This window comes from Mirounga leonina, unplaced genomic scaffold, assembly GCF_011800145.1.
Source record: "Mirounga leonina isolate KUSES-001 unplaced genomic scaffold, KU_Mleo_1.0 Mir_94, whole genome shotgun sequence".
Taxonomy (NCBI): Eukaryota; Metazoa; Chordata; class Mammalia; order Carnivora; family Phocidae; genus Mirounga; species Mirounga leonina.
In genome coordinates this window covers 14717567-14729904 of record NW_023270855.1, presented here as the reverse complement: position 1 = coordinate 14729904, position 12338 = coordinate 14717567, and the positions used below count along the sequence as shown (strand labels likewise).

At 42.9% G+C, this 12338-nt stretch overlaps 1 protein-coding gene across 1 annotated transcript in view; it reads left to right on the top strand.

Annotated features, from left to right (window-relative positions):
* Nucleotides 1–12338, top strand: part of CNTN4 (contactin 4) — a 308099-nt gene that overhangs the window by 286734 nt on the left and 9027 nt on the right. The window contains exons 14-20 of the mRNA XM_034997401.1: nt 4227–4385; nt 7085–7234; nt 8981–9051; nt 10107–10341; nt 10826–10938; nt 11500–11686; nt 12118–12230. Coding sequence (XP_034853292.1) covers nt 4227–4385; nt 7085–7234; nt 8981–9051; nt 10107–10341; nt 10826–10938; nt 11500–11686; nt 12118–12230 — 1028 coding nt within the window. The remainder of the gene's footprint in view (nt 1–4226; nt 4386–7084; nt 7235–8980; nt 9052–10106; nt 10342–10825; nt 10939–11499; nt 11687–12117; nt 12231–12338) is intronic.

Below are 12338 nucleotides of genomic sequence, written 5' to 3'. Positions count from 1 at the left end.
GTCTTGCCAGGCCTTTCTGGCTTGCCAGGTCTCTGTGGATAGGTCTGACGTTATTCTGATGTTCCTCCCTCTGTACGTAAGGAATCTCTTCCCCCTAACTGCCCTTAAGATGGTTTCCTTGGTTCTAAGATTTGCAAGTTTTACTATTACATGCCGGGGTGTTGGCCTGTTTTCCTTGATCTTAGGAGGGGTCCTTTCTGCCTCTAGGACTCGAATGTTTGTTTCATTCCCCAGATTAGGGAAGTTCTCAGCTACGATTTGCTCAAATACATCTTCTAGCCCTCTCTCTCTCTCCATTCCCTCCGGGATTCCAATGATTCTGACATTGGAACGCCTCATGGTGTCACTTATTTCTCTGATTCTATTTTCATGGATTCTGAGTTGTTTTTCCCTGGCCTTCTCTTTTCCCTTTTTATCTATTATACTGTCTTCCAGATCGCTTATTCTCTCTTCTGTCTCAGTTACCCTAGCTGTTAGATTATCTAGATTGGATTGGATCTCATTGATAGCATTTTTAAGTTCTGCCAATTCACCTTTTATTTCTGCCCTTAGAGACTCTATGTTGCCATTAATTGATTTCTCCATTCTAGCCATTGTCTTCACAATTGCTAGCCTGAATTCCAGCTCCGACATCTTGGTTATATCTGCATCCATTTGTAAATCTGCAGCATAAGTCATAATCTCTGAGTCTTTTCTGTTTTGGGGGCTCCTCCTCCTAGTCATTCTGTTGATGGGTGTTTGAGGGAATGTATAGAGTCCAAATTATTGACCAGAACCCAAGCAAGATGCACCTGTTTTCTTGGGACCTTGGGGTTGCTGGCCTCTTGTTTTCCCAGCCTGTCTTCTGCAGGAGGGGCCTGCGGGCTGTTACTCAGGCAACCCTGTTTGGGTGGAGTTGCCCTGCGCCCCGTGGCAGGGGATGGGCTCAGTGGGAATCAGTCTTTGGGGCTTTTGTTCTCTGGTGCCTTTCCCTGGCAGCTTTCCACGTCTCTTCCGCGAGTCAGAGCGGAAGAGACCATTTCCAACCCTCTGCCTCAGAGCAGAGAGACCTCAGTCTGTTCTTCAGTGAGCTCTCCAGGCCACACTGTCTCCGTTTCTGTCGGTGCTGCTATAAACTGCAGCATCCTGGGTTGTGCGCCCCTCCACAGCGCTCCCAGTCCTGCCTCCAGGTCGGGGCACGTCTCTGCCCTTTGTGCTTCTAAAACCGCCAGCCACTCCCTGTTCACACACGCACGCAACTCCGCCACTTGGGGTTCTGTCCCGGGGACTGCAGTTCGCGTGCGCGTGACTTCGCTGCTCGGGGTTTCCACCCCGGGGGTTGCAGTTCACTGGCGGGACCCTGGCGCACCGGTTTCGGTCTCGGTCTCGGAGGCTGCAGTTTGCGTGCACGCGACCATCTCTTTGGTTTCTGTCGGGGGGTTGGGGGGGGCTGCGGTTCGCGTGCGCGCGACCCCGCTGGTCTGGTTTTCCACCCCGGGGGCTGCCCTAAAGTCCTTTCCTGACGCTACTGGTCTGCGAGTCTGTGCCCCGTCCGCAGCCCGCGCGCGAGGCTGTCACTCACCGGTGGTGTAGGATCCTCACAGCCAGGCACCCTCCCGCCGCCGTTTATCCTCCAGTATCTGCCCTCAGGATCACGCTCTCCGTTTCATACCTCAAAACCAACTGCCTGCGATATTCTGTTTGTAGAGCTCCAGATCTTCTTACATCTTAGGCTGGTTTCATGGGTGCTCAGAGTGGTCTTGTAGTTATCCAGCTCAATTCCGGGGACCAGTTGAAATAGGGTCCCCTACTCCTCTGCCATCTTTCCCCTCCCCCCTATTTCCATTTTAAAATACATGAGTGCTGGTCTGCTCTCTCCCTGGGGACAAAAGAACTCTGTTGCCGAAAATTTATCCTCTATTTAATTAGGATAATGTTCAGATCAGCAGTTTAAACACCAATAAATTAGACTAATAAATATTTAAATCAGTAATACCTGAAGTTCTTAAATGATATTGTATACTTCATTTCACAGAAAATAACATTAAATACCAAGAGGAATTTGCAAACTCAGTCTAAAAGAAAATCTGGTCTAATCAGTTAATAAAGCCAATAAATTAATATGCCATTTTAAACCATAATATTTCGTTTTATTTCCTCTAGCTCTGCCCTTGCAGCTTTTTCTGCATATTACAGAGAGGATGCAGAAATGCATTTCACTGCCCTGTAAGAGATTTTTGTATCTGAAACTGGTAAAGCTTTGAGTCTTGGCTCCAGCCCCCTTGATTCTCTGATTCCTACTTTATTTAGTGTATAGCCTGCTATGGGCAGGTAGAAAGGCCCTTCTTCACTAGCAGAGAAGCTGAGGCACTGGTCTCACACCAACATTCCCTCTTCTGTTGCCTTGACCAAAACATCTGTGAGCCCCTAAGCATGTGAACATTTTGTTCAGAGGATAAACATTGGCTCATTTTCTCATTTTGAAAGAGGGACCCAACTTCCCCAACACAAAGTTGGCAAACGCTCTGTGAGGTCCTATCTACACACTGCTGTGGTCATTGGCAGGAGCATACAGAGCAAACAAAGTTATGAAAGTACCATTTTACCGCCAGTGGCCAAATTCATACCACCCCTTCATTTTCCTTTACTCGGCTGCCCACAGCGGGCTCAGATAATTTCTATCAATTTAGTTCCTTGAGGAGTTTAGAGGGGAACACTTTTCTACTTATAGTACTTTGATTTTAAAGGCCATCAAAAAAGAGCATCCATTAAAATGGGGATTGGGGGTGGGAATCTAGGATGAGAAAGCTAGTAAGAAAAAAGACGTTGATGCAGTCTTCTGGACTTTATCTGGTTAATCAGGGTTGCAAAGACCAAAGTTTGCCACAGCTCTATCCAGGTGGCATTAGATTGGCATGCTGAAATGTCACCATGGAAAATTAATCAGTTTCAGTGTACAGATTTCCAGACCTTTCATTCAGGAGTAGGAGGGAGAAGATAAATTTAGTTTCACCTGTGGGTCTATAAAAATGATTTTTAAAAAAGGAAAGAGAAATTTAGGGCATCCTATGAAGGGTACAGGAGTGAATCTCAGAACAAAGTCTTACTTCAGGAAATTACATTTAACTTTTCACCACTCTGCTAGATGTCTTTCTTCCCTGCCCGGTGACATGGCCCAGCAGTGCATGGCACTTCACTTGACCGCTATATGGGGTTGAGCAAAGCCCTCCCAGGAATATCTCCTTATTCCTCTCTCTGGGACATGAGGATTATCATGTCTCCCTCACAATCACCTTCCCTCCTGAGGTGGTCAGTTGTATCTTGCTACAAATGCATTTAACTGCCTGGTAAGAGATTTTCCTGTTGGAATCTAAGACACCTCTGGAGCTTTGCTTGGGTTGATACTTTGTGTTTGTTTGCCTACTGCTTTCCATCCTCTGTTTATTTATGATTTCCAAGCCTTCATTTAAAACTGATTTCCTCTCATTTCTGTGGTTTAAATACATGGGCAGAAACAGTGAACATCAGGAAGATAAATGGAAAAATACAGGTATGACTTTCAGAAACTGCAAATGAGGGTCTTTAGACTCCAGCCCGGTTCTGAAGTTGTACTGAGGAAGCCACAATCTTGTGACTCTTGAGCACTGGCCATTTTCACAGGGGTTCCCTTGCATAGAAGTGTGTGTTTGCATATGACGTGGGGCAAGGGTGGGGTCACTAATTACAGTGCAGTGGGAATGTATGGAGCAGCATTGTGACCATCAAAGTTCCAAAGCCAGTTCTGCTCAAATCCACATTCTCAGTGCTAGAAATGACCATTTCCAAAAGACTGTCATCTTCATTTATCACTACTCTATCCACAGATAACACTGCCTGACCCATACCAGAAACCTGTAAATATATGATAGATGAATTAATGAATTTGAGCTTTTGTGGCATCCCACTATTTTCTCCTAGCATTTGAAACCAGTATTCTATTTTGATTCTTTGTTTACCTATTATTTTTTTCTGATTATATAGTGAGCCCCTAGAAAGAAGGGTCTGTGTCTTGTTCATCTCTGCAGTTTCAGAACCTAGAAGAATGTTGGGCACCCAATAGGCATTCAAAAAGGAATTGACAAGTGATGAATCTGTAAGCGGGTGAATAAATGGTTGAATAGATCAGCATTGCATTCAATTTTATACAATCACTTGCTTGGACATGTGGAATGCACTGCTCCACTTCTGAGGGTCTTGCTCTTTCACAGGTCCCCCGGGACCCCCAGAGGCTGTGACCATAGATGAAATTACAGATACCACCGCTCAGCTCTCCTGGAGATCTGGACCTGACAACCACAGCCCCATCACCATGTATGTCATTCAAGCCAGGACTCCGTTCTCCGTGGGCTGGCAAGCAGTCAATACAGGTACCATATTGGATGCCTGGTGCTGGTGTCTCACAGAGGCTTCTAAAACTCAGCATAATGGACAAAGCACCGTGGCAGAAGCCAAGGGCCATCTAGGTTCTTATTCAGACACAGCTATGAATGAGACATTATGGCAGTATTTCCTAAACCTCAGTCAATGGTACTATCATTTATTTAATATTTTTCTTTATATCAACTCACGTTTGTTTGCTTTTGAACTTGTCCTAAGCAATAATGTCTATGAAATGCTAGGTCTGTATGTTGGTTATATTTTTTCTTAACATACATATTAAAATATATTAGTTGTAAAAATAAAATGCATCAATCTGCATATTACCTAAAATTATCTGTGTACTACTGATAATACACTTTGAGAAGCAGTGGATTATGCCAGTCTACATAGTCTCTGTAAAGTTTATATACAGCTCTCAAGAAACCAGTAACTAAGGACTGCCTAGAGCCTCTTGACTTGCTATCTATTTTTTTTTTTTAGATGGCTAAATTTGGACATGAAGAGGCATGATATTTTCTTATATTAAAAACTATGTGAGGGGCGCCTGGGTGGCTCAGTCGTTAAGCGTCTGCCTTCGGCTCAGGTCATGATCCCAGGGTCCTGGGATCGAGTCCCACATCGGGCTCCCTGCTCGGCAGGAAGCCTGCTTCTCCCTCTCCCACTCCCCCTGCTTGTGTTCCTGCTCTTGCTATCTCTCTTTCTGTCAAATAAATAAATAAAATCTTAAAAAAAAAAAACTATGTGAGTTGGCCATACCATCCCTGCCCCTCCAAATTGACGCTTGTTATTTTATCTAGGTTTCATTTGAGGAATAATGGACAAACAAGTAGTTATTGCAAGCAAGGTACACACTCCTCTAGTCCCCAAGGGTTGGCTGTGTGGTCTTGATGTTTTGAGGTAGAAATGCATGGAGTGATAGGCCTAGTTTTGTGCAATTCAGATGAATCATATTGATTTTAACAACCTCATTTTTTTTCACATCAGCTTATCCAACCTCAGAAATGGGTTTCTGTGTTTCCAGCTCAATCTCTGACTTTCTTCTGAGTCAGAGGAGTGCTTAGGAAGGAAAGATAGAAAAAATCTGGAAGTTAGGGGATCGTGCTAGCCCTGACTCAGCTACTCAGCAGATCTCTATACGACTGCATCTTCCTCTTCTGGGCATGATAATGATATGGGCATGATAAGAATTGTTTATGACCCAAAAGAGAAACAATTGTGAAACATTTTTAAGAACAGGAAGTACTACAGAAATATAATGAAGAAAAGGAAGAGGATGAAGATGCTACCGCTGATAATAATAATGGTTAAAAAAAAAAAACAACACTAGAAATTACTGAGCCCTTGCAATGTGCTATATGCTCTGCTAGGTGCTTTTTTTTTGGATTTTCTCAACAGTGTTGTGAATAGATATTGTTATTAGCCTCATTGTATGGTAGGGAAACCAAGGCATGGAAAGGTTAAGAGACTTATGCAAGGTCATTGGGCTACTAAGTGTGGGTTCAAGTTTAGAATCCAGATGGTCTAACTCCAAAGCCCACACTCCTTACCTTTGGAGGCTAGGACTGTGTTAGTGTGGCCTAAGGAGGCTGGCAGCCACTGAATCCTAGTCACCAGTATGATGACCTCAGTTTTGTCACAGGAGACCTTCCTTTGAGTCTTCTGGGCCACATGGGAAATCTAATTATTTTATTATTTTATTTTATTTTATTTTATTTTTTAGTAAGCTCTACACCCAATGTGGGGCTTGCACTCACAACCCCAAGATCAAGAGTTGCATGCTGTACTGACTGAGCCAGCTGGGCACCCCTTACATGGGAAATCCTTATGACAACCCATTTAGAACTCAAAAATCTATAAAATGAAGACAGTAATTTTACTTTACTCATAGAATAGTTGTAAAAAGTAAACAGTGTGTCCAATACTGTGCAGTAAATGCTGAAAAACGTATTAGGTGATAGTGATAATGATTACTCAAGCGCTTTGGGGCCTTGAGCATGGAGACAATGTCCATAGCTTGTTGGTTTATGGCATCAAACAGTGGGCCATGTCCTCTTGGGAAGGAGCCCTTCTCCAAATACTGCTGGGTGAATACTGTCAAATTCTACCTCTCTGACTCCCTTTTTTGTGTTTTTCATGGCCTTTTCTTTTATGTTTACAGATTCTTTCTTGAGACATGTTAGCACAGTTCCTGTCAGTGGTATTATAGGTTTGTAATATTGTTAATTTCATTATTATAGTAAGTTATAGAGCTTGGACCACGCAGTCGAAGGTGCAAATCCAGTGCAATCTTGTGTCAGTAACTTAATCTTTATAAGGCACATTTTCCTCATCTATAAAAATGAAGACAGTAATTTTACTTTACTCATAGAACAGTTGTAAAAAGTAAACAGTGTGCCCAATACTGTGCAGTAAATGCTGAAAAATGTATTAGGTGATAGTAATAATGATTACAGTCAAGTGCTTTGGGGCCTTAAAGACCGTAATGTCATCTGCTGGCATCTGATTTGAACTTGTTAGTTTAGCAAAAGAGAATTCTGGGATTACTTCCCTGTAACAGCTGTTGTACAACTTGTCTCAGACCAACTACAATGCCCTGCACACAGTAATGGTGATGATGATGGATGGAAGCTCCTATCTGCTTAACGTGGAATCCTGTAAAACATCCCCACCTTTCGATGTCTTTCAGTCCCAGAACTTATTGATGGGAAGACATTCACAGCGACTGTCGTGGGTTTGAACCCTTGGGTCGAGTATGAATTCCGCACCGTTGCCGCCAATGTGATTGGGATCGGGGAGCCCAGCCGGCCCTCGGAGAAGCGTAGGACGGAAGAGGCTCGTGAGTAGCAGCCAGGACACAAAGTCGGTGCCAGTGGCTATGATCTCTTAGGGAAAGGCTTTGAATTCTTCCTGCTCTTCAGCCCTAATGAGGCTCTGTTTTAGCACCCCCTTCTCTTGAATGATTATAATGATCAGAAATCAAGCCAGTAGATGCTCAGCTTACTGAGTTTCAGTCAAGAGTTAAGTTCTCACTTTTCACTGGGTCTCCTTGTACAGGGAGAGACACCCCATGCTTAGTTCTTTGGAACGCCAACTCTTTCTTCATTGGCTCACTTGTCACCAAGATTCTTCAACGAGGAATTATTTTTTTAATACACACCCACATTTCAAATGAAATTAACACACAGAAATCACTAGTTGCAAAGAATAAGTTCTTCAGAAATATTCAGTAAAATTTTCTCAGAGTATCAACCATTCCCAGAAGCTAAGATTCAGAACATCCTGCCAATTCTTACAAGCCCAGTCAGCAATTTAGTATGACCCTCTGTGTTCACAGCCTGAATGAGCACAGGGTGAGAATAATGTGCATCTGCCTCAGTTGTACATTTCCTTCTCTCTTGAGAAGTAGGAGGCCTGCGTGTGGGTCTTTGCGAGTCCCCAACTGTGATAAGGCCAAATGTTTGTTAAAGGTTTCTAAGCAAATGGGAATTCTGATCCTACTCTTTGGACAGAAATCCATCTAGATGTATTTCATTGGCTTTCACCGAGGGAACACACCCAGTCACCAATTTTTAAATTCTGTCTGGAGTCTTTTGTTTATATGATGATAACTAGCCAATCCCCATGCTCTCTTTTCCCCCTCCAAAACTGTCCTTGAATTGATTACTCTCAGCAGTCCTGAGACTGCATAATTTCCCCTCTTTTACAGAGCATAATTTCCCCTCTTTTACAGAGAAAACTGGGGATGAAAGAGGTTAAGCACAGTGAGCCAGGGGTCAACCTATGTCCACCACCTCCTTCAGCACCCATCTCAAAACTCCCCTTCCTCTGAGAAGCCATTAGCCCAACCCTACCCTGAGCAGCCTGCTACTTCAGATCACCACTGCACTTCAATCTGTCTGCACCGTATTGTTGTTTATTGTCAACATGCCTCTGTAATTGTTCTGCATGTGCTCTCTACCTCCAAAGAGATTGTAAGTTCTGCATGGGCTGAGTGTGTATTGTCTGTCTTTTATGTACTACCGCATAGTTAATAAACATCTCTCCAAGCATTAGAACCAGAACCTCAGTCCTTTCAAACCACTGAAGCTCGGCCTCTAGGGATGGAGCTGAACTCATTTGGTCAGACTTGTCACATACCTTGTGTACCTTGTTGAATGGGAAACAGGTAACTAATAGCAGTTTCCTTGGTACGTTTCACTTCTTTAAACTGATGCTTTGGGCCACTTGGCCACACTGCTTCTGATCTCAAAAGACAAAGATATGTTTATCAGCATATTTGTTTAAAGTGAGTCACTTCATGGGCGCCTGGGTGGCTCAGTTGGTTAAGCGACTGCCTTCGGCTCAGGTCATGATCCTGGAGTCCCTGGATCAAGTCCCGCATCGGGCTCCCTGCTCGGCAGGGAGTCTGCTTCTCCCTCTCACCCTCCCCCCTCTCATGTGCTCTCTCTCAAATAAATAAATAAAATCTTTAAAAAATAAAAAATTAAAAAAAAAATAAAGTGAGTCACTTCAGCCAGGCGACCTTGCTGCCCCTCATTTGCTTTTACCACCTGACATGACTTGTTTTTTGTTTCCTGCACAGTCCCCGAAGTCACCCCAGCTAACGTCAGTGGTGGTGGAGGCAGCAAATCTGAACTGGTTATAACCTGGGAGGTAAATGAATCATGGAACAAAAGGAACGTATGGTAGTCTAGGCTATTTTATTTTTTTCCTCTGTGTTAAACAACTCTGAGAAGTCATCTCCTGTGTTTTTAAGAGCTAAAATTCAGTGGCGTGCAAACACTCCCTCTCACCTAGCTGATGGGCAGCAGGAAAAGATGGTGCTTGCCCATCAATTGTTGAATTAAGTTTTAATTGGATTCATCACAGAAAAAACAATCATGAAATGGAAGACAACACAAGAAAAAATATATACGTATATATATCTGTGAAGGCTGGTTCAAAGAAAACCAGTTTTCCTTCCTTCCTGAATTGATGCATAGCCACTTGATTTAAAACCTCTGCCAGCAAAAGATTTGGTGTACCAGCACAATTTCCTGGCAATTGGCTTTGCTTCTGGAGCGAGCCCTCTTCTATGAGGTATTTTTAAAACAACTTGGAGGCAGGTTAGTTACCAATTTATTAAAAATTGATTTTGAGAGAGGAGATTGGAGTTTTATAAAGGGTTCTTAATGTTTTTGAAAGATTCTAGACAATAGTCCCCAAAGTTAAAATCTTTCATTTGACTAAAGCCCCAGCAGTAAAAGAAATTACTCACCCCCTCCAGCTCAACTCCTCAGTTCTGAGGGGGAAGATCTTGCCTGAGCCAAGATGAGATCTTCAATGAGATCTTTTGTCTGTTTGGCACTGGAGGAAGATTCATATTGGACGGAACATGTTGCATTGTTGGATCCTAGATCAACTAGCCACTGAATTTCCTAGTCATTTCTAAGAACTTCAGAGCTAGGTGTCCCCCATCAAGAAGCTCGGCTCTCCTCTGCAGGTTCTCATTGGGGTTTGTTTTTTGGTTTAACCCTACTTCAACACCTCATCCACAGCTAAGGTAGGCTGATGGCAAGCCCCACACCTAAGTCTCTTGACAAAATCCAAAGTAAGATAGGTGGGCAAGAAGGTATATAAGAATGTTGGAAGGTAGGGTGAAATAAAACAACTTTAGCGTTTGAATCGAACTGCTGTGCTTTCTGAAGACTACCTCCCTTCTTTCCCAGACGGTCCCCGAGGAATTGCAGAATGGCAGAGGCTTTGGCTACGTGGTGGCCTTCCGGCCCTATGGCAAAATGATCTGGATGTTGACAGTGCTGGCATCAGCCGATGCCTCCAGATACGTGTTCAAGAACGAGAGCGTGCGCCCCTTCTCTCCCTTTGAGGTTAAAGTGGGCGTCTTCAACAATAAGGGAGAAGGCCCTTTCAGTCCCACCACAGTAGTATATTCTGCAGAAGAAGGTATGATTTATGCTGCCTCTATGTGTGATATTTGTTCACTTCTGAGATGGTGTTGATTTTAGGACTGAGCTGTCTGCCAGCTCTGCTGGATCTTAGTCAAGTCAGTTGGCTTTCCTTCGTTCTTATGCTCTTGTTTTCATAATCCAATGACAAGGACTCTCACCTGTGGCAAATGCTAATTAAGAAGGATATGTGTTAAAGGAACTGCTAGCTATGAAAACTTGATGCTTAAATTTAAGCAGTCCTGGGTTACTTCCCTTCCGTCTACCCCCAAATTTAGAAGCCAAAGGCTTTGTCTTTACCATCTAAAGCACCACTCCCTTCCAGCTATTAATCATGGCTCCTCTGTAAAATGATGGTTAGGGTCATAATCACTAAGGGCTGTTATACAGCCATGAGTTATTTATTCTTTATAATGCCAGTATCTAGAAACCTATCCTGATGAGGCTGACAGAGTAATTACTTTTTCCACACTTATCTGTAGAACCCACCAAACCACCAGCCAGCATCTTTGCCAGAAGTCTGTCTGCCACAGACATTGAAGTTTTCTGGGCCTCCCCCATGGAGAAGAATAGAGGACGGATACAAGGCTATGAGGTAAGCAAGAGATATGCACATTGGGTCTGGGAAAGATCTACCCTTCACTGACACCTTCAAGACACTTTCTATTGAGAAAAAGACTCAGATTCCCATTTAGAGGAATTTGTTTCAGAGAACGATGTCTTCTAGTAGATATTAGTTGAAGCATTAACATTCCGCTATGAGATCACCCTTTCTCTGGTATACTTGAGAAATCTTTTCCAAAATACTTGTGGGTCTAAGCATTTATAAGAGGGTTGGCAAAATGAGCTTTGACTTTTGACACACGCAGTATCACTTGGGCTCAAAATAAATACGGGGAACAAGTGAGAAATAGCCAACAATGGTTGTGCCCATTTTCCATCTCGCTATGAAGCTAAGAACAAAAACGGGGGCCCTTCCTATTGCAGATAAATTCTCAGAGCATACCAAGCCCTTGGCTCTGAAAGTTCTGCTTATGAGTTGGTATAAAAAATTAATTCCATCATAAGAATCTGCATTTTTTTAAAAAATCAGCTGATGGCATTGGAAATATCCCCAAAAGGTATGATTTCCAAGGTCTTCCCTTTATTTTTTCAGGTTAAATACTGGAGACATGATGACAAGGAAGAAAATGCTAGAAAAATACGAACAACTGGAAATCAGACATCAACAAAAATCACCAATTTGAAAGGCAGTGCGCTGTATCATTTAGCTGTCAAGGCATATAATACTGCGGGGACAGGCCCGTCCAGTGCAACGGTCAATGTGACAACCAGAAAGCCACGTAAGAACATCTTTGCTCAGAAATATTTTAGGGATTCATCAGATATATCCCCAGTTCATTCCCCATCCCCACCTCCCAATGATCATTTGCATACTAATTGGTATCATTATGTGGATTCAAATTTACCTTAGCATTTTAACTAAACCTTTCCGAATACCATGCAAAATTCATTGCTCCAGAGGACAGAAAGATAAATGTTTTTTTCCTCACTGAGAAGGGCTACTTCTTTTAGTTATAAATGTTAGGCGACCAACTGAATCTTTTTCCATTTGTAATGCTGTATCTCGTCAGATTTTAGTGACCTTGAAGACACATATTAGTGCAATAGCCCATTAAATTGCCTCCACTCTTGAATTCTAGTAAGGAGATATTCCTCAGAATCCATTGAGACTTAATAATCTGTGACTTCGTATATCTTAATTTTTTTATAGCACCAAGTCAACCCCCCGGAAACATCATATGGAATTCATCGGACTCCAAAATTATCCTGAATTGGGATCAAGTGAAGGCCCTAGATAATGAGTCGGAAGTAAAAGGATACAAAGTGGGTAATTTCTTTTTTGCAGAGGCCCCTAATCCTGATGTTAATAAGAACAGTCTCTTCTCAGGAAATCATATGAACTATGTTCTCACTTTCCCTGATGATGTCCCA